Source organism: Pterocles gutturalis, unplaced genomic scaffold (genome assembly GCF_000699245.1).
Source record: "Pterocles gutturalis isolate BGI_N339 unplaced genomic scaffold, ASM69924v1 scaffold12145, whole genome shotgun sequence".
NCBI classification, from domain to species: Eukaryota; Metazoa; Chordata; class Aves; order Pterocliformes; family Pteroclidae; genus Pterocles; species Pterocles gutturalis.
The window spans coordinates 8,770-35,017 of NW_010138332.1; the positions used below are offsets into that span (position 1 = coordinate 8,770).

Consider the following 26,248-nt stretch of genomic DNA (forward strand, 5'->3'; position numbering starts at 1 on the left):
TCACTTCAAAACCCAACTCTATTCCCACCTCAGTTTCAAAGGATTTAGATCTGATCATAAAAGTATGGTTAGAAGACGAAGTTGCATCACAGGCAGGATGACACAGGTATCACTTAACCCCCTGGCATTTGGGCTTGTGACCTCTGGATTCTAACTGCTAATGAAACAGTAATACAGCCAGCCAAACTCCAATTGGTTAGAACAGGTTAAGTCTTAATGACAGACAATCAACTGTCTATAATTAATAAAGAATCTCTTTCCATTGCAGGTAATACTATCTGCTACATGAGAGCATGGTTTATAGCATCCCTTCCAAACGCTACAAGTTTCACACACCTTTTTTCTCTTATTGACAAATTAATACTCCTTCAGTTCTATGAAGTTTCATTCACTGAAGATAACTCCAAAGCATTTAGAAGAATGATAATGAAGTATATAGGAATAAAACTTTTTTTTTCCTTTCTAATGTTCAGGTAAGGTCATTGGTCTAGGGGGACTGAAGTAACAAACAATAATTTGTATTTGTTAATACACATAGACTACTAAAAATAGACTATCACATTGGTTTTATATAAAAGTTAACTTTGAACCCAAGTTCTTGAGCAAAAGACAGGCTTACAAAAAAACCCAACCCCATTTCCCCTAGCATAATTCTAGGAGCACTGCCATGCAGCAGGCAGCTCCTCAAATCTGATGCTAAGAGACTGGTGCGTGCCCTTCTCTCATCTAGAATTGATCACTGCAGTGCTTTGTGCATTACCATATCTAAATATACACACTCAAACCTTCAGCTGCTTGCAATTTGGCAGCTAGTGTTTCTATCCCTACTTAAAAATTTAGAGGTTTTCTTCAGTATAATTAAAAAAAATTCAACACAACACTTTTTTTGGAATTTAGTTACCAGTAATGGGATGTACTGCCTGTGATTCTACTATATGACATATTTGGTTGAAATGAAGATAAAATCAAATACACTGTTTTTATCTTAAGGAGCATAATCCACTGTGAACATAATTCACCCTTGACACATGCTTTTCAATTTAATTTTGTACCATTTAGAACACAAAAATACTGACTTTCTGGAAATCATTTGGAGTAAACTGTAAGAGTTCCAGCCATACTACAGACCAAGTATTTCCAAAATATAATTTCAACATATGCTTCTAAAACAAAGCATTTCTAACTCTAGAAAGAGTGCTAAGTATTCTTTGAATGTAAATGTTTTTATACTAAAGTACAGGGTATTATATTTTACTAAGACAAAAAAAAAATCTTATGGCTGAATAAGTGCTTCAAGAAAGTTACGCAAGCATTGAAAGAACATTGCACTACGCAGCCGCCACTAATATAACCCTACTGGTTCTTATAGGATGTGGGTTTTTTCCACCAAGGCTGTAATTAGGCACACACTGTAGACAACAAAGAAGTCTTTGGTTGTACACTTAAGCTCGGAACACATCTCTAAAACCAAAGCTGAGTCTGTCTGGGCATTCAAGTGCAAACCTATGATTTTCTTGTTTGATTTGGCATCACTAATAACCAGAATCCAGCTGTTCCTGGTATTTATTTATTCAGTGATACCTTACTTTGTTTCTCAGCTTCACAAAGTAGTCTCAAAAAGTTCTAAAAGGTATACATAAGATAAAGCAGTGACGGTGGTTATTATCACTGGGAAGAAACAGAGCTAGCAACTGGGTAACTACCTAAGTGGCATGCACAGACCACCAAAAAATAAGTGCTCTTACATACTAGTCAATAATAAATGTTCTTTTTCAGTAAGTAGAAATTAAGTCTAGAAAAACATTTTTCCATTTTTCAAAACCCAATGCCCCACCGCAGTAAATCAGGAAGTAATACAAATGACGTAAGTTCTGGTATACAGAAACAGGCAAGTGAAGATGGAAAGATGCACTGTTGCTTGGCAGAGTATGAAGTTAATGAGCATTTTAACAATGCAACAGCCTTCACTAGCAACGTCAGACAAAACTTTACAATACATCTAGCATGATATAAATTTATTTACATGACACAAGTCCACAAGACTTGCTATGCTGTTCTTCCTCTTACCTGTGCAGAAGGTAACTCAAAGAATTCAAAGGGGATTGAGGGGAGTCCAAGGATAAACATTCAGAAAAAATATTTTGTGCATATTTGGTGTTTTAAACATGACATAAAAATAAAGTACAACTTTTTCAGTTGATATCCTACCTGAAGGTCTTTCACATTTGGAAATGGAATACCTATGGTTACAACTGCACGGGCATTCTCATCACAGAAATCCAAGCCTTCACTAACTTTTCCTCTGCATACAGCTATAAGGAGTGCTCCATCTTGAACAAGCCAGAGAGGAACATATAAATCATTGCCAGTGATAAACTGAGTATCAGAAGAAAGTTTCACCAATATCTTTTAAAGATCTACACATAACATAGCATAATACACTATGTATCTGGAAAAGGTGAGTGGATATAAAAATATAGACTTCTTTGTTAGACGGATGAGATTAATTCCACTGCAGTCAATAATATTGTGATTTTCAATATTAACAAACAAAATAATTTTGCATGATATAATGAAGTGGTACTTAATGATGAAGGAACCATATTTATCTACAACAAAATTTTAAATTTTAAACCATAGACTTTGCACTCCAAAAATCATGCTGTTTATTTTTGGTTATACTATCATTCTTTATTAACTATATTAATATTTAAGTATTTTGAAAAGAAATCCTATAGTGGCTGTAATATAAGATGGCAAATCACAGCTACGCAATGTAATATAAGTTTGCTTCTTTGAGAAGCCACTCTGTGCCGTGCTGGACACACAACTGCACATCCTTACAGAACTCACTGCCTTCTGAATATCACTATTAGAATTATTCATCATCCTGTACTTTCCTATATCCTCATGCAACAATATAAATAGCAGTTAATCTTCCTCATTTATCACAATAACTTATTAAGCTGAGGTTAATTTAACCGTTTATCCGTAACTTATTCTAATTGTTAAGCACTTTAAAAATACTTTTTTTTTTTAAAAACTTGAAGAGTCTGTATCAACTATTCCGTATGTCTGAACAATGTACCTTTTTCTCCTTTACATCTTATTGCATCATAGTATATTTTCAGCAGTTCATCAAAGTCACTCTTTGCCCCTCCTTGAGGCTCTGCAATGACTGTCTTAACCAGCTCCAGGTTTCTCCATAAGCCAGTGTGCATCCAGCGATCTTTTAATTTGTCCAACAGCTGAAAACAAACAGAAAAATCCAGAAGAGCTGGAATGAAAGATCAATCACTTGAACTGTTCAAATAAAGCACACAGAGACACTTATTTTAGTGAAATTATGTTTGTCAGTTTTTGTACTTATGAGCACAAGTTTCCCTACTGTACCCTGTTCCACAGCTATGCAACACTTCATAAACATGATGGTCACTAATCTTGCCAATTAGAAACAGTGTACAAGAACTCTTGCATATTTCACGTTCTCAGCGTTAAAGATCTGAACTTAGTCTCTCACATTAAGTATTTGGATTGGTTCCTTTTGAGGTACATGTGGTTCAGAGGGGACAAATTCTACGTTATTCTTGAATTTTCACTAGTTCTGTTCAAACCTCTATTCAGGGAATTACACTTGCTTGCTACTGACATGACACCATTCTCAAGCAAGCACAGAAAGATGAAGTGATGAATAGTAGGAACAGTTTCCCACACATACAGCTGCTACTATAGAATAAACCGTCTCTTCTAACTGTGTCTGTCCTACTGTTTGTCCCCTCCTCTACCAGCTCTGTCATTTCCTGGCAGCATCCTGTCTGTAATCTCTTTTTATTTAAACAAATGTAACATTATGACCTAGCAATGACTGTCCATCTTGCCATCCACAGCTTGCTACTATGTCTTCAGTTCTTGGATATGATATGGAGATAACTCTGGTGAAGAAAAGAATAAAAAAAACCATGCCTCTAAGTACATCCATTTGGGATCTGTGAGAGCTGCCAGGGACTGTAATATTAGCTTTCCAAATTTCAATTCTTCCTTCTGTGAAACTAATGTTAGCCTTGGCACGCAGCAATCTATGCTAAATGCACTTCTAGCAGTGCCTGCTGGATACGATGCACGGCAAAAAGAGGCGAGTAAGATAATACAGACCGGATACAGTCGGGTATAACTGAACTTGACATTTACATACATAAAACTATCCACGCTTTGACTTCTAAGGGCCACTTGCCCCTGATGTCTCCTCCTCCTATCACCCCAGCTCCTGAGATCAACTGGTGTTTTTCACAAACACACCTTTACAACCTGTTCTTAGCAGAAAAAATGTTTCTTAATTTAAGAGAACCAAAGTCTGTTGACAGTCTTGGGAAGGCTTAGATTCCTTACAAAAATTAGTTAATCCCTCAATTCCACTGTATTTCTCTCATATTTGAAAGAAGTATAACTTGTATTCATAGTTGGAAAGATGGCAGTAGAAAACCTTCCTCCAAATTCTTAAGAAAACATCTTTCCTCCTTTGGGGATTACTCAGTCCCTCCAGGTAAGTATCTGTTAGGCCAAATAGGTTCAGGTTTCTTGTTTAATTGACAGCAACCACCACCACCACCACCACAACAACAACAAAATCTAGAGTTTTTGATGGAAATGTGTGAATTATTCATGAAAATCTTTGTCAAGAATGGAACAATTCATTTAATTCACACAAAAGCTATTACTTCTTCCATTTAATGGAGTTTGCCAGATATAGAAACTTTCCTGCACATGGGAAAGTAGGCACAAACACACACAATACCCATGCCATAGACACAGACACTAAACCAACAAGAATTATGGACATGATTGAATACAAATAAATAAAATATAGAATGTAGACATGCCTCATAAGAGCTAGGAATCAAGTGCAGGATTCTCATAAAAAATTATTTCACTTCGGGTTGAAAAAGTGCAAATGGGAGCAAGATACAATGCCAGGAATCACAGGAAGCAACCATTAATGCCCACAGTCAGTCACTCTTTCTACCCAAGGGAATAATAGTTTCTGCAGTGGAAGGCAGTCTGTCTATATTTTATTAAATCCCTTAAAAAAGGATTCTCAAATGGTTTATTAACAAATGGTCTTCCTCCAGGAGAGCAGAAAATCTTGTTAGAAAGAATCTGTCATCTTCCCATGCACTGAAGGATGTTTACTTTGATAGCTTTTTCCTTTATTTCCTTTCTGCTATTTAAATACACCTGTAAGCTATGATCCATAGAAACTATGAGCTCTGTAGTTAGATTTACCGTTCATCTTTGTCAGCATCCCCCTTTTTAGGCAGCTTTTGAAGAACTCCTGAAGTTTGGGAATGGGCAGAAACTGTTTTCTCAACATCTCTTGCCATTATGTCACACTCCCAGGCAAAATCCTCTACATCTTGTGTCCACAAAGGAAAAGCTTTGCCCCTTTCCATTTGCTGCTTCGTTTTATGCAGTGCCAAAAATTGCATTAGGGGTTTCCCATGTCATGAAGCAAGGCCAAAGATTTGCTTAATGTATTTTACCCTAAGGCAAGTTCATTGTAATTTCCAGCATCTAAATGAAGTTGAGAAGTTAACTTGCAGCAATCAAGTTGCTGGGGATGCACTTTTTCTACAGTATTCGTTATCTCCTACAAATACCTGAGATGAGGGAGGGTCTAACAGAAAACACTGTAGCATGACAAGTTACTTATTCTGGTTTACCGTTCCCTAGCTCTTGTCCTGTTACAAGCACCTCCTACTATATTTCTTTACATAGAATATTCCTTAAATATTTTAGCATGGATGTCTGTAATGAATGTATTGCACCTTGGTAGCACAGTAAAAAGGCATTACAGAAATAATCCCTCCACCAAGAAGTGCTTGGGGAAGCTATGGAACACTTAAAAATGTGAAAGGATGTTCAAGAGCAGTATGGGACAAAAAAAGAATGACCTGAGCAGCACCTGACAGCAGAGTAATATAACTCTGGCTTTTACTGGCTACTTTAACAATGATTAATTAATTAATAGTAACTATCAGTATTCCTGAGCACCTTCAAAATTTTATGCTGCCCTGTTACCCATACATACATATAATAACCAAAAAAACGTATTTCAAGGCGGGCAAAATTTATACAAGTATTTTGGAACCCTCTTAAAAGTCTGTTTTTATACACTAAAAAAACACGTCTCCAAAATGTGGTATTTTTTCATGTTGTTTCTATGTAATTTTTAAAAAATTATATGAAATTACACTTTTCATTGTTCAGATATAAAGGGTAGCTGGGGAGAGAAAGGAAACAGCCATTAGGTTTTTCTTAATAAAAATCACAGCCTTGGCACCACTGGTAGTGCAAAAAGTCAGCGATTCCCAAGGGACTAACATTGATCTAAAAGCCTTTTCCCATGCAGAGCTCTTCATGTGTTTGCTACCAGAATTTTCTTTTTGAATAAGCACTGCTTCAAATCAAAGTGTGTCTCCAGTGGGCTGGAAACGTGTTTGAAGGGTCAAATAGAAGTTCTACACACGGTCAGCATAAAACTTCAGAAATGGAAAACAGACATCTACAGCCAACCCAGAGGCTGAGCAACAGAACCGAACTCCACTAGACTGCATCTTGGTAGAACTAAGAGGGCGGTGCTACACCTGGGACTAAAAGGGCAGTCACTCGCAGAAAACAGGGCTATCATCCAATCCACCAACACGTAGAAGTGACACAGAAAGATATACAGCATACATACGTCATACGACTTACATACTCTTCTATCATCTTTTGAGTACAGTCCATCAATGCACATCCTACATACAGACATTAAAATTCTACATTTACACGAAATGAAGTGAGGAAAATATGTAGTGTCAGTTTTAGAAGCAGCTAAAAGCTCATAGTACAAACATTGTCCCTTTAATTTCAAGGCTGCTATGTGGCAGTGTGGATTTTTTAAAAAAATGTAATATGGACATATGCATCTTAAGATCATTTCCAGTTGTGGTTTGTAACATCTGAAATTTCTCAAGAAACACCAACAGGAAAAGACTGGCCTGGGCCATTCCCTGCTGAATACCTGATTAGAGAAAGTATTTCCAAAGGGAATCTAGACTAAACTAGAATACTACAAATGTGTAGACTAGGTACTACAGTCATAGAATAAAGGCACCCCCAAAAGCTCTAGCAGATGGAGAAGAATATACTTTTACATCTACAAAACTGAAATACATCATGTTATTTTTCCTAGTACACAGACTTGGGAAATTACAGCTTATCTCAAGATCACCAAATGATCTCTTTTTCTACATAACCTTGGAGCTGTCTTACAGATTTATTCTTTTTTAAATTTTGCAATACCAAAAGCATTTTAAGAAGCTGCAGATGTATCCAGCACATCCAGCTGTGCCTGTCTCCACATAAGGGATGACCAACTGTTTCAGCAACCGTAATTAGATTCAGAGAGAGACAAGAGAACCTGTCAAATTGAATTGTGCTCTTCTAGTCCTTTCACAATCTTACATTGTGAAAAAGACCATAAATTCCCCAGGCATGTAAAATCAACCACAAAGTAAGGAAAAAGTATCCAAAGGCAACTCCAACTGCCTAGAAATCTAGCTAGGATGAGGGAATCAAACTAAAATCTACGCATTTAAATTAAAAAAAAAAAATTTAAACTTTTTCTAACACATGGAACCCTGATTTTAAAACTAATGCTTCGTCCACTCTCAAGTCATACTTAAACTTATGAAAATGAAAGAGGTATCCCTGCATATTTTAAACATCCATTAACAGGGTCTTACACCTTTCCAAAGTATGCAACACTTACTGTCCTACCAGAATTGGAATTTCAATAACACCATAAAAGAGAAAAAAATACATCATAAAACAGACCATGGGAGATGCAAATCCGCAACTGAGGGATATTGTAAGTGATTCAGTAATCAAAAAAGTTAAGTAACCCAGAGACAGTACTCCAAACATCTACCAATAAAACTTAACAGTATAAAATATTTTTTGCTCTTTGTAATTTTTTTAAACTAAAAGTTCTTCTTCTATGATTAAGAATGTGCATAAATCAATTACAGCCTTTTAAAAGCATAAAATTTAAGAAATGCCTCAACAGCAGTGTGCCTAACATTTTAAATAGCTTTTCTTTAAATTTTATACTAGATGTAAATATAATTTATACCTTCTTCAGTAACAGAAAATATTAATCTCTGTATCTTTCCTCTACTTCCACCGATCTCATAAACTCTGGTTTGCTTCAAGACATTGAATAACTCAGTCCTTCAGCTTTTATCTTATCTAAGCAACAGGAGGCGGCAGTGGATTGGAAGAGGCAGAGGAGTGCAGATACCAAATGTATACATTGAGTTTTATTAAATGTTCTTGCTTCAATGCACTGCTTGTATCTTGACAGAGAAATAACAGGTGTCAAAAACCAAACAAATAAGAGACTTCTTTTTTCTCTACATCTACTGAAAGCCCTTACACTCAGAGAGAATGTCAAGAAGAAAGGCATTTTCTTGTCTTATTACAAAATGTTTCCCACAATTTGGACTGTCTGGGGGGAAAAAAAAGGTACAGGTCGCTTTATATATCACAGGACATCTCAATCTGCATCTGCATCAGCTGACTTCTCTCTTCCTTTCAGTAACAAAAAAAACCCACAAACCCAAAAATCTATACACTCTGACAGATTCTTCTGCAAATTTAAGCTATTAGGATGGAGGACATCATAGTTTCCACTAAAGTAATCCTCTGACCATCTCAAGGCACAGATGTTTTTATAATGTATCTAATTCCATAGGCATTGCGTTACCTTTAATAAGCTTCCAGGATGACGCAGTTTGCTGAGTCAGCTGGTTAGCTATAGCTGTAACTTTTTGTTGAAACCACTCTCCCACTGGTTTCAAAGCTCTAGTCTGTTCAGCATGATGGTTAATTACCTGGGTGAATGTTCTACTTCTATTAGGAAAGAATGAAACTATCTCTGTATTAGTGATAATCCCAAAATATATTCAGTCACTAAATAAATGCATTTGGCAAGTTGCCTAAACACTAGTGGCCTTAAATTCATGTTATTTCAAAGTAAACCTGGAGAATGTACCTGGCCAGACTCCACCCACTTTTTTCACATCACTTACATACTGATATTACAGGCTCCTATTAAACTACTTCAAGAGCTAAGGTGTTTTGGAAAAGTACAGAATTAGCAAAAGTTAATTGACAGCTGTCTGAACTAAAAGGGTTACCAAGCCTCTGTACTAAATGACCCAGAATCCTACAGATAACTGACTCCAGGACTATTGGAATTCTTCAATCTGGGGAAAACAACAGTTTGCAAAGCCAATGTGGTGGTATGGGATCCACAATTAATTCCATTTCTACCTTTAGTTGAAAACAAAACAAAAATCCAACAAAAAAAGTCATTTGAGGTCAAAAGTGAACACAAAAGAAACAACAGAAGGAAGACAGTAAACAGAGTAATGAAAAGGGAATAAAAGATTGAAAGGACAAGAGATAACTGCCTGGAAGTATTGATGTGAAAGGAAAAAGCTGAGTTTCCTTTAGAAGAAACAGGAGGGGAAATATCTGGGCCAACTAACCAAGAAAACCTAATGTTCATTATCCAAATCTCTAAAATAAAATTGGAATAGCACTGCAGAACTATTAAAAATAGTGCTATTAAAAGCACAACATCCCTTAATAAGAATAAAAGGTCACATGTATGCAAAGAAAGCAATGAAACCCAATCATATATATCAACACCACCCAAAATATTGCACGCTTTCAAAAGGTCTGAAAGATATGCACCTTTCAGACACAAGTTATATAAATTAGTTCTGCCAATTTGGTAGATTTCATCATTTTTCCTTCTTTATCAACCTGTATGCCTTTTCAATGGTGATTTTATTCTTAATCATATTGCTCACCAAAAAAGAAAAAAACCTCAGTTTTGCTTGACACCCAGACGTTTGCACTGCACTAGGCTGGGACTACACCAGCCAAGAATAACTTAGTGCATTGAATTATTTAAGCAGTTGTTCGCACTCAATTAGATTTTCATGAAAGGTTAAGCAATAGACTGATTCACAGAAACCTCTTCATGTTTGTGGGAGGCATCTAACATAACACAAGGAGGTATATAAAGTTAATTCTTTTGAATGACTAAGTTGATCCAAAATATTAACATATCTACTCACAGAAAAAAAGGATTTCAAGCTTCAAATTCCATTTTCTCCATTTTAATTGTAACGCATTTAAAGAGAACATGAAAATATCTGTGCCCAAAATATTTCATTTGTGAAGTAAAATCGACCTTCAAGATAGAATGTTAATTTCCCACTGTTAATGGGAGACTGGAGGAAAATACCAAATGTTCATACAAACACACACGCACAGGTAATCTTTTCTTTACGTGCCAAAAATAAACTGATTTAATGCCGCATTTTAATGGAAACAGGCCACACAAAGATGTTATTCTTATCGAGAGGAGGCTATGCCTCCTTTCTACTGTACATTTCCCCAGCTATTTATTATCATCATGGGGGCTATGACGAGCAATGCAAAGAAGTGTTCTTTTGAACCACACTTGGTTTACAGAGTACTAACTCCAGATCAATTTCTGTCTGATTTCCTTTCCCAAAGTGTCGCAGAGCCTCTGTAATGAAATACTCCATAATTGCAAAACAGAAGATATATTAAAAAAATATTAAACTTTTTTCTGCCATCAGGAAAAAGAAAGTATTCTGTTGTAAAACCAATAATTAAAGAATACAGGGAACATAATATGCTCAGACTTTGATTTCTTTGTTTTAAGGAATATGAAGACTAGGCAACACACAGAGGAATTTTAATGTGGAAAGACCTTAAAGTCCTGAAATAAAAGTAGACATTGTGAAGGAATGAGACCAAAATGTATGCTCATCTAAGTACAACTTCCAGAGGAAAAAACCCACATTCCTCACTTTTTTCAGAACCTCTCCTTTTCAGCTGATGAGGAAGATTTTTCTAATGTGTACTTAACTGCTAACCCTTACCATCTGTTACAGCAAAAATCAAATCAAGTGCATAAAATAAGAGTGCATATATTTAAAGCCAAAGTAGTTAAAATTACAGTGATTTTTAAAAACTTAAGCGTGTACAGATAGTCACAATTCCAAAATTAAAACAAAATCGCTGAAGTTGATCAATGCTCAGCAAGTTATTCTCTTCTGCAAGAAAAGTTACGTTTTACTGGGAAGCCTTCATCAGTCCAGAAATGGAATCCAGGAGGCTGAGAAGGGACCTTGACCCAAGTCACACATTTTTTCTGACATTTTACATTTATTCCAGAGTTACAAAGAAAGATCATATAGCCTTTTAATTTTCCAAACAGGTGGTCTATATCATGGAGTCTCTCCTCAACACATCTCCCAGGAGAAAGTTGCCCTCTATCGGAAATCTATATCACTACTACCTGTGCTATGTCAAGAGATTTTTGACTTAGATCTCTCTTATCTTTTCATTGCAACAGAAAAGCAGATTGAAGCATAAAACTTCCAAACCACATGTCCGTAAATTTCAAGAACTTAGGTGGGAAAAGTCTTTTTAAGTTTAGAAGTACTGCACTTATTTTCTCAAGGAAAATTTTAAACAAACATGAAAGAAAAACAAACAGGGCTAAAACTCATGTGTTGAGATACCTACATATGCTAGGAAATGCAGGGTAAACTCTGCGCTAGCCCACACAGGCCTGGCAGACACACTGTGGGGGGAAAAAAAAAGAAGGGAAAAAAAGATAAAAGCTACTGTGCAACTCAACTACATAATTAAACTAAACCCTGAACATGGTGAAAAATTCTGTATTATGAACAAGATTCTGATCACCATGTGCACACTCCAGCACAATAAAAGGTGAATAATTCATAATCATTTTCAAAGAAAAAGTATGCATCACTCAACTTGGGTGAAACACAGGGGATTTCACTGGTATGATTTTTCTTTAGGGACAATGACAAAGTGCCGCTCACCAGCAGGAAACTGAAGCACTGAACTGTGTTCCATGTGCCATAAATCAACACTGCAGCCTACAGGATGTCTCTCTGGTACCAACATACCATCAATTTTTCAATAACCTCCTTAAATAATGGAATACGTGAACGGCGACAACAGTAATGAAAAATGAAATGTTTTGCACGCCAAAGACTCTAGAATAATGTGGTTAATATCTTGCTGCTACAGTTAAAGAAGCTTTTTCATATATTTTTTTTTTTCCCAAAACCCAACATGTTGTACCACAAAACAATCTGGATAACCTTTGAAGCATTCAGTCTCTGAGCTCCATCGCAGCTGTTTCTAAACAACCTGGCTGAAAAACAGGGCTTCTTTTGTGGTTTTAAAATTAACCTAGACAACAGCTTTCCGTGTTACAAGAACTGCTTGTACATTCACCCTAGGCTATCATTACACTTTCACGTTCCAGCAAGAGAGCAATCCTTCATGCACAGAAAGCTCTCCAGAAAAATTTTTAAAAGGATTGTCTAGATCTTGATCTGGAATCAAATACAAAATCATTCACTGTTGATGAACAGAGTCAGCATCCTACACGGCTCTCCACCAGTCAAAAACCATGCTAGGTCATCTTTGACCTCTTTTTTTCCAGAATAAAGAGGGGAAAAAAAATAAATGGTTGTCTTAGTGGAACATCAGCAGTGAAGCACAGTACCATCTGGGAAAACTGATTCCAAAAGACGTGCAGTGCGGTCCTAGGCACGAGGGCAACCGAGTCCACGAATGGGCACACAGTAAATGGGGGCAGGCGGATGCCTGTCATGAGGAACTGACTCCAAGAGCAGGAGAAATATTTTTAAATTTATAGAAGGCATTTTACAACTATAGTTATTATATCATTTTAAGAAAGATTAATATTCTCTTTACTGTCTTGGAAAGGTTAGTCATTTTTCCCTTGTGATACAATAAATCAGTGCATGTAAAAGAACTAAGACAATTTCTCAGCAACAACCATGTATTGTATGCACAATGTTTAGCTCTGAATAGGTAATTACATAATAATAAATTATGATAACAGGGAACAATATCAGCTCTGACCTTATGTAATTTGGACCATTGTTTTTCCCCTACAGTAAATGCTTGATACACCTTCAGCACATATACTACACAATAATATAAAAAAAAAAAGGGGGGGGGGGAGGGGGGGAGCAGGCATTAATTATGCCTAGGGTGCAAAAAGCTATTGTAACTATCTCTTCCAAGTAGACAACTCTACCCCCTCTCCCTCCTTCCCAGAATATCTGATCCTTTGGAAAATAATCTTTCACCTCATGATCAAGAACAGGAAGAAGCAGCTGAAAAAGTTTTAAATGTAACACACCGCAATTCGGCTACTAACAAGCCAACTGGCTCATTTGTAAGCCATTAACCATAAGTTTTGTGGTCTATGCTAGTTATTTGTTTTAAAACATTATTGCTAAAAATAATGCCTTAATAAACTGTGAACTGAATCGAAATGTAGGGAATACCCTTTAGAATACACCATCTCACCAGTTAAAGCCAAAGAAGCTTGTCTACCCAATCAGCAATTAAGTCTAAGGCATGATTTTCTAAGTCATAATTTTACAGGTTTCCTGACTTTCCAAGGAAGCTGAATTTTTCTTCAATTTTAGTTCAAGTATCTCTTCCACTACACTTAATATTAGAATTCTTGTATATGTTATTACACTGCTGACATAGAACATGCTACCTAAACACATGTTTTCAAGCCTGTTTTTTTCTCATATACAGCATTTTTCACACATGAAGTCATATCTCTACCACATCAGGCAGTGAATGTCTAAGAAATACCAAAGGGACCTGGCAACACCGCAGGTTGCAATGGTTAAGAACAACAGTAATGTCAAAGAAAGCTGTGCAAGATACACCTTCTTAAAAATAACGTTCCTTGTGTACATTGCTCCCTATTCTGTTTTCCATCCCACTTTCTCTCCCCTTCATTAAAAGCTCTTGAGGAAAAAACCACGTTGACTGGAATTGTTATTTACTATTTCGGTTGTATCATTCACAGAGTGCAAACTTCTTGACTGTGAAAACTCATTTTCAATGCAGTTGCTACTTAAATGGTAGGAAAAATATGCACACGGAAAGTGTTAATTACAACCGAAATTGGAGCACGTGTTAACTAAGATACAACAATTCAGCTTGCAGCACTTTGACAAGTCAGAGCTCAGAAGTGAGAAACAATAATAGATTTTTAGTTTATTTTCCTGATGCTGTATGCTCAGGGTATTTAAACTAACAGCCTAATAAAATATTAAACTGCACAGCTCTCAGGGTGTGAAATTCACATGCAAAACACTCATCTACCAGCATGGCATATAATTTTTTTAGACATAATACCCAATAATCTGCCACAGACTGTCGCTACGGATTCTACTTTATATGATGTGCAGATGCTATCAGAGTATATCTGCTCTATGTAAAAAGCAAGTGCCACAGGGCACTTGAATAATTGCACATCCCTTGCTGGTCACTGTAGCAGTTCAGTAAGCCACAGAAAGTATATTTGTTCACTCTTTGCAGCCAGTAATTCAAAAAGATAAAGTGGGCTCCAAATCACACCTAGAAATTTCCCCTGAGCCAACAGCACCGAACTACTAGAACACTCAACCACAGCAGCCGTTGTACACTCAAGGAGTGCCCATGTGTAAAATGTCTGATTGCAATAAGTAGTACATAGGAATAGCAAGCGGCTCCTCCGCTCCCAGAGTTTCGGCGCTTTTCCACAGAACAAGAAGTCAGAACAGCTCATTCCTTTCATATCACCTCACCCAAATTCCCATTCACCCAGAATATTCACCTGACTAACTCTCCAGTTTATTTGGTCAATATGCAGTAAAGGCAGACTCGGTTAACAGTGCTGCAATTTTGTACTAACAACTTTATAACATAAACCTAATTTCATTAAAAGATCAGAATTTCCCAATTAGTATGTTTATAGATTCTCATATTTAGGTCAACCACTGAAAAAGGCACAGTAATGTTTCACCTCTGAGACTGAGCTCTACCAGTAAAAGGGATGATCATGCTCCCTTCCTTGAGTGTGCAATATCATCTCTTCCCTTGAGCTGTCTCTGACACTTCTCTGACCTCCTGATGAGCCAACTCAGTTCACAAGGCCAGCAGAAAACTAACCAGAAAAAAAAAAAAAAAGATAAAAACTTTTCCTTTGTTCTGAAGATCTGAACCAATTGACACAAAATTCAGAGGAGCACAAGAATGATCACACAGAAAGAGGGAAGAACACACCACCAAAAATCCAAAAGGCAAACAACTCAAGAGGTTTTTTTAACCCAAGTGAAAACATTCTAATAAATCATTATAATAAAACAAGCATCAGCTTTACTTTAGGAGAACTTCAACTATACAGCACTCCGACTATTCCTTTGAAGCATAATTCAGCATTATTCTGGCTTTCTTATTTCAAGGAGATATGTTTGCTGTAGTCGCTATAATTACACAAGAAATTCTCTTGCCAGGGCATGAACTGCCAGCTCCATCTTCAAATTAAGTTTGTCAGAGTGACTTGATTAAACTGATGACATGAAAGAAGGAGGCTTGCCAACAGAATTTGAGGTTTTGTACAAACTTCACTATTCCTTTCTCCAATTGCTCTTCTCTATTTGAAGCAATGCCACCACAATGACCTTCAGTGCTGAGGCAGAGAAAAGAGCATCGTGATGGAATGGCTGAAATCTTCCATCACACACAGTGATTTTTATGTACATCTCTCCGTTATGCCCAAGTCAATGGGAAAAAGTGAAACCATAGACTTCAGAAATCATAGTAAGATTTACAGGAGCCATTGGAGCTCTCAGAACACACCTCAGGTAACGCACACCAAGCCTGAAAATTGTTCTTTGGATGAATGTGAGGGCACCAATAGCTAGACAGTTTATATCACAGACATTTAATGTTTAAATGATGGAAAAATGGAGAACAAAACTGAAAGTAGATATTGTATATGATTAATGGGAGAAATAAAACCCTATAAAACATGAAGAAGATGAGATAAAGACTAGAAAGAAAACTACCAGAGCAGAATAATAGTAACAAACAATCAATGAAGAGACAATAGTGGACAACAAGTAAAATAAAATTCCATCTACATTTATTAGGTACAAATGTTGAAATGCAAAGTTTTCGAATCATTAGAATTCAGCTTTCTTAGATCACACATTTTCCCCAAATTATGCCCCATCAGACAGAAACCATTTTCCTAAGATTTCATCAGAGTAAGGCAAGAGACACACCTTTAGAATCTGGCACTAACTCTTTCTTTTCAAAGGAGAAAAAAAACCCAACCAAACCCAAATGGGTCACTTCAGTGTCATGAGCCCTACCTCAGCACTCTGCAGTCACTGAAAAAACCCCAGTGACTTCCAGGGGGCATTGCACAGAGTCGTTAGTGCCAGGAAAGAGACACAGAGTGCTTCTCACATGTTGTTTAATTACTCTTCCATCATTTTGCTCTACTTTTGTTGTTAGCTACTTGCACATAATTTGAGATAGCAAGGATGACAGAATTCTATTCCCTAAAGTCTCTTCTTGTTTTTAGGGTTTCTTACACACTGTAATAGCACCGCCGCAGCTGTTTGGCTCAAACAAATAAGGCTTCTGGAGTAAGAGAATGCCTTTCCCTTGAGAGCAGCAAGCAAATGCTGTGCAGAAAGTGAGTATCATTATTAATTTACAATTATTTCATAACTTACCCCTGATATGCCAGCCTGTTTAAAGGCCTCCTTTCTTTTCATCCCAATGAATGTGATGTTGGGTATTAGCTATAGTTACAACACCTAAAACTAGATGACACATCAAAACATTCTGCTTCCTCTATCATTTTAAAGCTGTAATAGTGTAAATTATATTCTAAAACATTAAAATTATGATGAAAATTCACATTTATGCAACTTCAAAGAACAAATTTCTGTCATAAAACATACTTGGTGTGAACAGGTTCCTACATCCTGCAAATACTTACACACAGGAGTAAATCTCTTCCTCAAAGTAGCCCTACAGCTGTCAACAGCAATATCAAGGAGAATGTTACTCTTGATAAAGCATTTGCCCCTGCATATTATAACTAAAGACACCTAACAGAAAAATTTAAGCAATCCTACAGAACCTACCTAATGTTACTAGGTAACTCCTCACATTATCAGTCTGCAAGTGCTGCAACTGCACCACGGAGCAACCATCCGTGGTACAAACAACTACTTTCCTATTGAATTTCAATTTCACCTTTCCATGGCACAAACCTAATGGTTTCCAATTTTTCCTCCATACACATTATGAGCAAAAAGACACTGTGGAATGTTTCTCTCTTATCTGGATATTGTCATTTTACTGTCTCAAACTTCTTAGAATAAGCTTTTCACTAGGGAGGAAATCAGTCAGCATCAGACCTAGTGGGGAAACCCTGCACTTGCTCAATGTCTATGGCTCTTACATAGTTCCAGATGTTCAGAACATTAATAATGCACTAACTCAAAACCTCTTTTTGAAACTTTAGAATGTGCAAATTGCATTAAAACCTCTTTGCCCTCATTAATGGTATTGTTACAATCCCAGTACTCTGGAAAATGTTTTTTGGCATTTATTTAACTTTGTGATATTGCCATTTACTCATTTTAACAGCCAGTGTTCAAATCTTAATGCTTTTAATAGGCTTGGCTAAACAGACTACCAGCTTTTGTAAATTTATTGAAGTAACTTATTAAGTAAGTTGTCTGAAGGCAGTGTTGGTATTTTTAATTGATGGCACAAAAAATGGGTTTCTTATAATTTATTTACAAAACTGTGTTGCAGTAAAGTTTTATAAATGAAAATATTCTGTTCTTTTTTCAGTGTTATGATCAATTCTCTGACATAGACTTCTTAAAAAAAAATTTTCTACCAACTTCCCACACATCTCAGTAAGAAAAGGAGTCTGTCTTAAACTAAGGAGAGCCAGACATTCAGAATTAATACTGAAACTGTATCCCTCCCTCAGCCCGTCATATACAGAGGGGGCACATTTATGTCCAGGCCAGGAGACAGTATATTCAAGGACTGGGGCTCATATCCAACGCAGACACACTGCTGCGTAACAGTCAGAGGTTAAACTGAGGTCCCTCCTGTTTATTCCAAATAACTACCTAGACTGAACCTGAAGATTCTCAGTCTGTTTGAAACAGCACAAGTTAGACATATCGCCATGCTCTACAAGGCTCACAGAGTTAATGAATATTGTGAAGGCCTCCTTGTTTAAAGTTGTATAATACTGCCGAGAATGGTTTGTCAACAGAAGGGGAAACGGCACTTGTCTGCAACTTCACTACAGCTTTGGTTGATACCTTAGACATGGAAAGAGAGTATCTTCACTACTTCTGTAAGTAACTACCCATTAGAGGTAAAATTCACGTAGCACCAAAGTTGTAAACCTCAAACAATCGTCACCGGCATTTTAAAACAGTAACACAAGTGGTATGAATAAAAAGGATATTTTACAGACATGTGGATACAAACACTTCATAGAGAGTAGAGCAAATAATTTTTAAAATGCAGATTTAGGTCATTCAGACACTTCTAAGAGGTTCACAAGACAGACAACAAAGCAGTTACTATCTCTAACTTCGTAGGCTAGTATTTCTTGATATTTTCTTCATTTTTCCAAGATATTTCCCTCTACAAAACTATTTGATACAGTATAATGCAAAATACACAGCAACACTGTTCAACTACTGAGTAAAACCGCTACTTGACCTCACAAGTTAAAGTTGTGTAAAGAAAAGCAGACACAAAAGCAATATGATTAATCTCAAACAATGGAGATCACTACATCTTAAAGGTGTAGGAGAAAAAGAAAAAAGTAGTAAACAAATCTTGGATTCTCCAGTGAAGAACACTTACCAGTTCATAAGTTCTACTGATGAAAACAGGCATTCAAAGACTTTTGAACAACTACCTTATTTTAAAAATTTTACTTCCAAGTTATGGCTCAACAATTAGCAGACACAAATTAACCAACAATGCGTCACAGAAAAAAAAAAAAAAACCCAAACAAGAAAACCACCAACATTAACATTATTGTCCAATGCTTGTTTTGTACAAAACCTACTAAAGAAAGGTCAGTTAATTCATCATGATGGATTATCACTAAAATTTATAAGCATTAGCATTTTTCTCCTTGCTGGATACCTTGACTTTGATATGACACATATTGAATGAATCATCTCAGATGCAGGCACCAGGCAAGATATATCTTAATGCAGACAGGTCGGCGACATGAACCCTAATGGTCCTTATCTTAATCTTGTTTAAAAGCATCTTAGATTTCTGGGTAATCTTTTCACCTTCCAATATTCTCTTTTATAGAGTGGTTGTGCTGGAGTTGCTACTGATTTTCACATAAATGCATTTTTGTTGCATAGTATCACCAAGTTTAAGTAGCTCTAGAAATGATCTAGGTTTGCAATTTAATAAATGTTCAGATTAAGCTTATTTAAAAAAAAAAAGCAATGTGCCAGAACTCAAATAATACCAATAAAAATTTGTATGTTGTTGTAGATTACCCCATTCATGAAACATGGCATCACAACTGTTCATAACATAAACAGACACCTATCAAATGAAGAGATGTATATCTGATGCATTGTTTTCTTCTCATCCATATAATTTCCTCCGTTGCATTATTAACCTTGCATATACACCATACGCATATTTTAAGCAGTCACTCTTCAATGAAAACGTGTTCACTCAAATACCTGATTAAGATAAAGGCAAACTTCTCTACCTATTGCTTTTTTCATATTCACACTTAGTAATTCCAAATTACGCAGAGATAACAAGGTGGCAGACTTTGCCCACAAAATTGCACTGAGCTCTTTCTGCTACAGCTGCATTGATTAAAAAAATAAATGGAGGGATGGAGGGGTACAGAGGAAGATAACAGGTGAATCATTTTTGTTTCAGATTTTTTGGCAGTAACAGCTATTCATACATCAGGTAAGAAGGTCTTTGGAAAGTACTTTCCCAGCCCAACAAAGTATTTTCTTAAAAGTTTGATCAGGAAAGGATGGAGGCTTACAATGTTGCAGAATTTAAACTCTTTACAAAACAGTTGAATAACATTCTATAGATTATAAATACCTTCTTGTAAGGGGCACTCCAGAGAAAAATACAGACAAGTGACTGCTACCTCTTCCTGGCAGTAGACAGCCCCTTCAAAGAAATCTAGAATCTCCCAGGAAATAACCTACCTGAAGAAATGCTAATAGAGAAAATTGCAAGCCATTAATGGATGCTTTTTGCACGCATTAGCACTAGAAGGAGTATGACTAAAATGCTAGCTCCTGCGGCAGTGTACTCTGCTGACATTTACCATGTTCACCTCAGATGTTCTATAAGCAGTATCCAGTTTTCTCATTTTATGATTAGGTTAATGTGGTGACATTTAGAAATTTTACTTGCCCTCTATTTATTTGCACATTGGAAACTTTCTATCAGGTTGATATCTCTTAGAGGTGAGTATGAGATATTTTTTCTCTCTCTTGCACACTTCAGAAGTCTGAAACAATTAAATTAAATTTCTGCCAGAGTTTGTTTCTCCAGCTCGAACATGAATACAGGGGTCACTCACTTTCACCAACTATTGGTAATTACTTCTTTAATGTATACAAAGCAACCTGAAATTCCAGACAAAGTACAGAGAAATAAATATTACTCATAAAAGCCCCTTAAATTCCAGACTGGGAAGTTCAAATGGTAGTATTCATTCTATTTCTGACATAAATTTCTGACACTGTGTAATGAAGTTCTGAATAACAAGCAGTAAGAGAACACTGCTTGGGCGCTAACCTAGGCTCCCAACATCACCACAAATTGTGTCAGGCAGGGTCCTCAACTTCTGCTTCCTGTGGCAGGTGTTACACCCTCCATTCTTTCTACTCCCATAGGTTGAGGCAAAAAAGTGTTGATTTACCATTCTCAAAACAAAAAAGAACACATACCTATATTTTATTAAAGTGAATTAAAGTCTATGAAATTCAAAGTGAACAAAAGTGCAGCAAGATGCTATTTCTGTCTCTAGCACTCTCTTCCTATACAAACAAGCAAGGTAACATTCCATTTACTACCTGAATTAAATTAATAACGGGCTTTCCAGAAAAATAAAATTAACTTTATTTACAATACAAAATTATTAGGGATAATTGTCAAAAGAGGTTTTCAGGCAAACAGGTAAAAATGCCCAGCATGAATGCTGAAAGTGAGGTACTGAAACAGACAGAGCCATCTGGCAGGGCTTCTGCCAGAGGTGCAGAGGAACAGGCACCACTGCTGAGCCACAAATTCTTAAAGCTGAAAGACAATTTTGAACTGAAAAATGCATCTGTAGATGTAACCAAACTGAAATCCAATGCACATGCGTAAATTCAAGCTCCAAACTACCTGGAGGGATCGTATTCAAAATTCAGAGCACTGCCCTCAGCCTTCTAGACATTTAAAAAGACTGCTTTTCACTTACACCAAAGTTGAAACTCCAACTCATAAAACAGGTTGAGCCCTCAAAAAAATCTGCTTAACTCAGTTAATTTAGTGAGGTACATGACTATGTATATTAATCAGATTTTGATAGCCTTGAACAATGTCTTTAAAAGTTGCAGTTTTTCTAAAGAGACGTAGCAATTTCCCTGTGAAAATCTCTGAAAATCAGTTTTGAAATGCAAATGTGCAGGTAAGCAATATTCCGTATGATGGTGAAAGAAAAATACCTTATTTTCCCCATACTAATATGCTTACTTACATTATTCTGTGTTTTCAACATATTAATCTCAGACTTGAAAGCAACCCAATCCAGAATAAAAGAAGTAAAATGAAAAAGGGCATCCATAGAAAAATATTGGCAATGTGATTTTAAAATATCATCCTTCAATTGTCTGCAATTTATATTTATCAATACTTTTGCTAGGATCATGGAAGTGTTCCCACAAAGGAAAAAAACCACTCAACGTGTTTAGCTACGTGACCTTTCAGTAAAACATAAGGGCAGCAAGAGGGGGAAGGGTATCAGCACTGTCCAGCAATCTCTTTCCTTCTTTATTAAATGTCATTACAAAATCTCTCTATATGTTCAGTTCAGATTACTATTCTCATAAAAACTTTCATAAGTATTTGTCAAGTCTGTGTACATAAGATCAACTATCACATACTGTTCAACATTATGAAAGAATAATGATGATAGTGAAAACTGAAACACGCTCCCATTTCAATTCTTAAACAAACCGAACGCAAAATTTATTTTTCAGATCGTTACCGTTGCATATAAATGCACATTTTCATGAGACAGGCTAAATAAATGTCTAGTCAGTAATCTTTTTTTCAGTGACTGTACGTTACCTGGTCCAATGTGGTCACCTAATGGCTACTGTCAGCAATTGCACTGATGGCTGCAATTTTTCATAGACACCCAGTGAAGAAAAAACCCTCGCTTCGCAGCCTCTTCAGTTAAATAGTAAAACTAACATGAAGGTTTTGTAAAAGAGAAGAAATATGGTTTAATTCATTTTTTAAAATATTCTCTGTTAGGGAACCTTAGAGATGAGCGAAATGGTCTGAAACCCTTATTTCTATTATGCTGGGGTTTTTTGTTCATTTGGTAGAATTTTTGAGGGTTGGTTTTTTTTGGTTTTTTTTTTGGACAGGTTTTTGTTTTGTTTGTTGAAAGGATTTTTTAAAATCATCAATGATGGTTTAAAAATGAAAAAAGTCACACTCTTGCAAGCATTACCAGAAAAACAGGCATGCATTACAGAATTACCTTGCAGGTTTATATTCCTGTTCCTCAGAGCTGACCATAAACAACAGTAAGAACTAATGAAAGTAGAACTACAGTGAGGTACAAATTAAAACATAATTAGATATCTGTTGTCAATGAAATCAGATATTACGTAGTTTGAAACTGAGAAATTTGATTCTTTTCAGTCAATGCCAGTGAGCAATCCCCCCCTCACTCAAGAAAAATATTATAGCATCTCCAAAGCAGTGAAATGGAACAAGAAACAAGGAAAGATGAAATTAACTGGATGAATACCACATTCAAACAGCATACAAAGAACGTGCAAAGGCATTCTTGCTGCTGAGTTATACATATAAAGTTTCCTTTCATGACATGTGCTTATATGGAGGAATTTTTTTTTTTTTTAATAATTTCAAAACATTCAGTGAAACAACTTAACAAAAAACTGCAAATCAGCCTGTCTTTTTTTTGTAAAGCTAATCAAAACAATTGTACTCGTTAGCTAAGATAGAGATATCTGTTGAAAACAAACACGAACATGTTTTTTAATTAAAACAAACTCATATGCCAGCCAATATGACACCCAAGAAATTACAATATAATATAATCACAATGTATTATTACAATACATTTATTTTATAAACATTTCTATATGTTGAGGCATAAAGCAAAAGATTACACAGTATATTTTCAAGTAGGGTGTGTGTGTTTTTAGAGGAAGAATATGAATTAAGATTTCCTTACCTTATAGGATGGCAAAAAGCACAAAATTCCTTGGCCAACTGTTTGACACACTGAAAGCAGAAGCGCTCCCACCTCATCTTGGAACTCAAAGGTCTCTGTATGCTGGAACGTGGCACACAACTTGCGACCATTGGGGCCTGCTCCAATGGTGCCAACCCAAACCTGGTATATTTCATATTAAAAAGTTAATTCTAAAATATGTGACACAAACTCTATTAAATTACATTGGGTTAAATTAAAATACATTGGGTTAGATAATGAAATTTTAAGTGTGAAGCAAAATACTGAGATATTTCTGAACAAATTAATTCCAGGACATACAAACAGAAGAGAAAGAGTGCAATAAGTGATATAAGATGGCTATTATCAAAATAGCATGACTTCACAACTTTTCCAGGGGAGTGTCTAAAAACTGCTCCTTTTTTCATTAGAAAATGTACGTTACAATTTAATTAATCCAAGCAATAGTCTGTTCTGTACATTTCTTCTTACTTATGGAATGGGTTTATCATCATTTTTATTTGTAAATTATTGTTTCTTTAAAATGGCCAGCATTACACTTCAGGAGGGGGAACAACGATGTAAAAGTTTACCTGTGAGTTCCGAATAACGTGATTTGCCTCCAACTGAATAGAAAACTTCACACCAAGTTCTGAAGAAAATGAATCCATCGGAGAGAGTGTACCAGATGTCAGAACAATTGTTCTAACATCACTTAAGTCTGAAAAAGCCTAGGTTGGAGAAAGAAAAGAAGGAATTTAGAAAATCAGTACAATCACTTTAAGATCTTATATGTATTTGTTATCACTCAAATGACTTAAAGCCTTCTACTTCACACTCAGCTCACCACGGCAGGATTCAAGCACCAGAAATTCAGCATATGGACTACAGTTTTCTGCCGCAAACTCCTTTTATGCTTGGGGCGTGTAAAGGCACTTGTATCTGAAACATCAAGTTGGTTTTCATTCACCCAGGCGTAAGTTTGTTGTAGAGCAACTTTGTAGTCATCTGCATACCTATATAGGGATATATAAATATCAATTAAAAGTATAATTAAGCAATCAAACTGTAAGCATTAAGCTCATACAAAGCAAAGACAGTCTTGCTACAATGCATTTACAATTTAATTATATGAAATAATTTTATACTTTCAGAAAAAAAGTGAAACTTTACAATAATTAATATTTTAAAATAAGGTTTAAATTATAAATTTTTAATAACTGCTGGCATTAGTAGTCAAGATATCAAGACAGTCAAATGATAGGTGCTATGCAGAGAAACAAAACCCATGCAGACTTCACTTGGCAACATATCCAGAAAACCTAACCTTCAAATATATTTCTTCAGTATTTGAATTAATTTAAAAATGAAAACAAAAGTCAGTATTTAAATTCTTCCCACATAAATAAGATTTTCCAAAGCTTTCTGAAATGTTAGTTTTGCTCAGAAACCAGACACCACAGGCATTTTGACAAAGCAGCTGAATTAAACACCACCACGCAGCTCAGACCATGTATTTGCACTGACCTGCTATTATCTTTAAAAAGACATAAAAGAACCATGAATAACCCTTTCAGCACAATCTGAGTGGCAGAGCTCACAACTGGTATCTGAATAAGTTCCTCTTTACCAAGCACTGATATTTTTTCTTCTTTTTCCAGGACAGCAGCAAGATGCTTCTATAAGAGGTAAACAAATTCCACATTAACAACATTCTAAGTATCTTCTCAAAAACAAAGCTAATACAGATACAAGACTATCAGCACACTGTTTTAAGAGTTCACTTAAGACACCTATTGAGTCAGACTGAAGACAAAATTGGAAAGTAACAATGCTTTTAACATATTTGGCTTACACAGAAAGGAGGGATAAACTTGAAAACGGTAAATACATTTCAACAGTCAAAAAAATGCAGATGGATAGAACAGACAAAACTATCACCGACTCAATGATTCAACGTAAACAATTGTACATGACCAATTATATCCTTTTAAAACATTGATTCTCCACAAATGCCAGTAACTCAAGTGGATTACTCCTAGTTTTCATGAGGTATCATTTTCAGACAGCTCTTCAATATTGCAGTAAATTAAAAGATGTGCTAGCATTTAAATTTTGTACATTTTCAGGTGTTAACATCAACATTATGCACTCTGGTACTCATTTATAGAGCATATAACATTACCTGCAAAATGGGAAAAGTAATACCAGTTATTCCCATTTCGTGCAAAATGGTGATCATTTCTTTCCCACTCCAAACCTTACAGGAAGTTTCATACCCTCTTTCTACTAGTTGACTAGAGCTATCCCGTAACCAGCTGTAAGAAGAGAGATCAGAAATAATTTCAGCCTTAATTTTAGAGATTTAGAGATACTTTGCAAGTACAAACCAAACCTCAAAAATTGCACCAGACTTCTATGATGATAAATATTTTACTACATCTAAGTAGAGAGATTCTGGTTTTCCTTATGCCAGTTTTTCACTGTTGAACTACCTTCTATAGAACGGCTCCTAATGCAGCTCACTTAAGTGAGAAGAAAATTTGTCCCTATAAGTTTGTATTTCTCAGTATATAATACCTTTACAACAAAGAAAAAGGATTAAAATATAATCTGCTCTTATGATATAACATGTCAGGCTCATTTAAGAAAGATTTCTGCTGTACTTTTAAAGCCACTCACTAT

At 35.9% G+C, this 26,248-nt stretch overlaps 1 protein-coding gene across 1 annotated transcript in view; it reads right to left on the minus strand.

Annotated features, from left to right (window-relative positions):
• Positions 1 to 2,185: 2,185 nt before the first annotated feature.
• BRIP1 (BRCA1 interacting protein C-terminal helicase 1) overlaps positions 2,186 to 26,248 on the minus strand; it is a gene marked incomplete at its 3' end in the record, with an annotated part of 37,995 nt that continues 13,932 nt past the window's right edge. The window contains exons 9-15 of the mRNA XM_010082965.1: positions 25,749 to 25,881; positions 25,091 to 25,242; positions 24,411 to 24,579; positions 24,157 to 24,294; positions 23,564 to 23,725; positions 3,089 to 3,248; positions 2,186 to 2,330 (exon numbers count right to left, since the gene is read on the minus strand). Coding sequence (XP_010081267.1) covers positions 2,186 to 2,330; positions 3,089 to 3,248; positions 23,564 to 23,725; positions 24,157 to 24,294; positions 24,411 to 24,579; positions 25,091 to 25,242; positions 25,749 to 25,881 — 1,059 coding nt within the window. The remainder of the gene's footprint in view (positions 2,331 to 3,088; positions 3,249 to 23,563; positions 23,726 to 24,156; positions 24,295 to 24,410; positions 24,580 to 25,090; positions 25,243 to 25,748; positions 25,882 to 26,248) is intronic.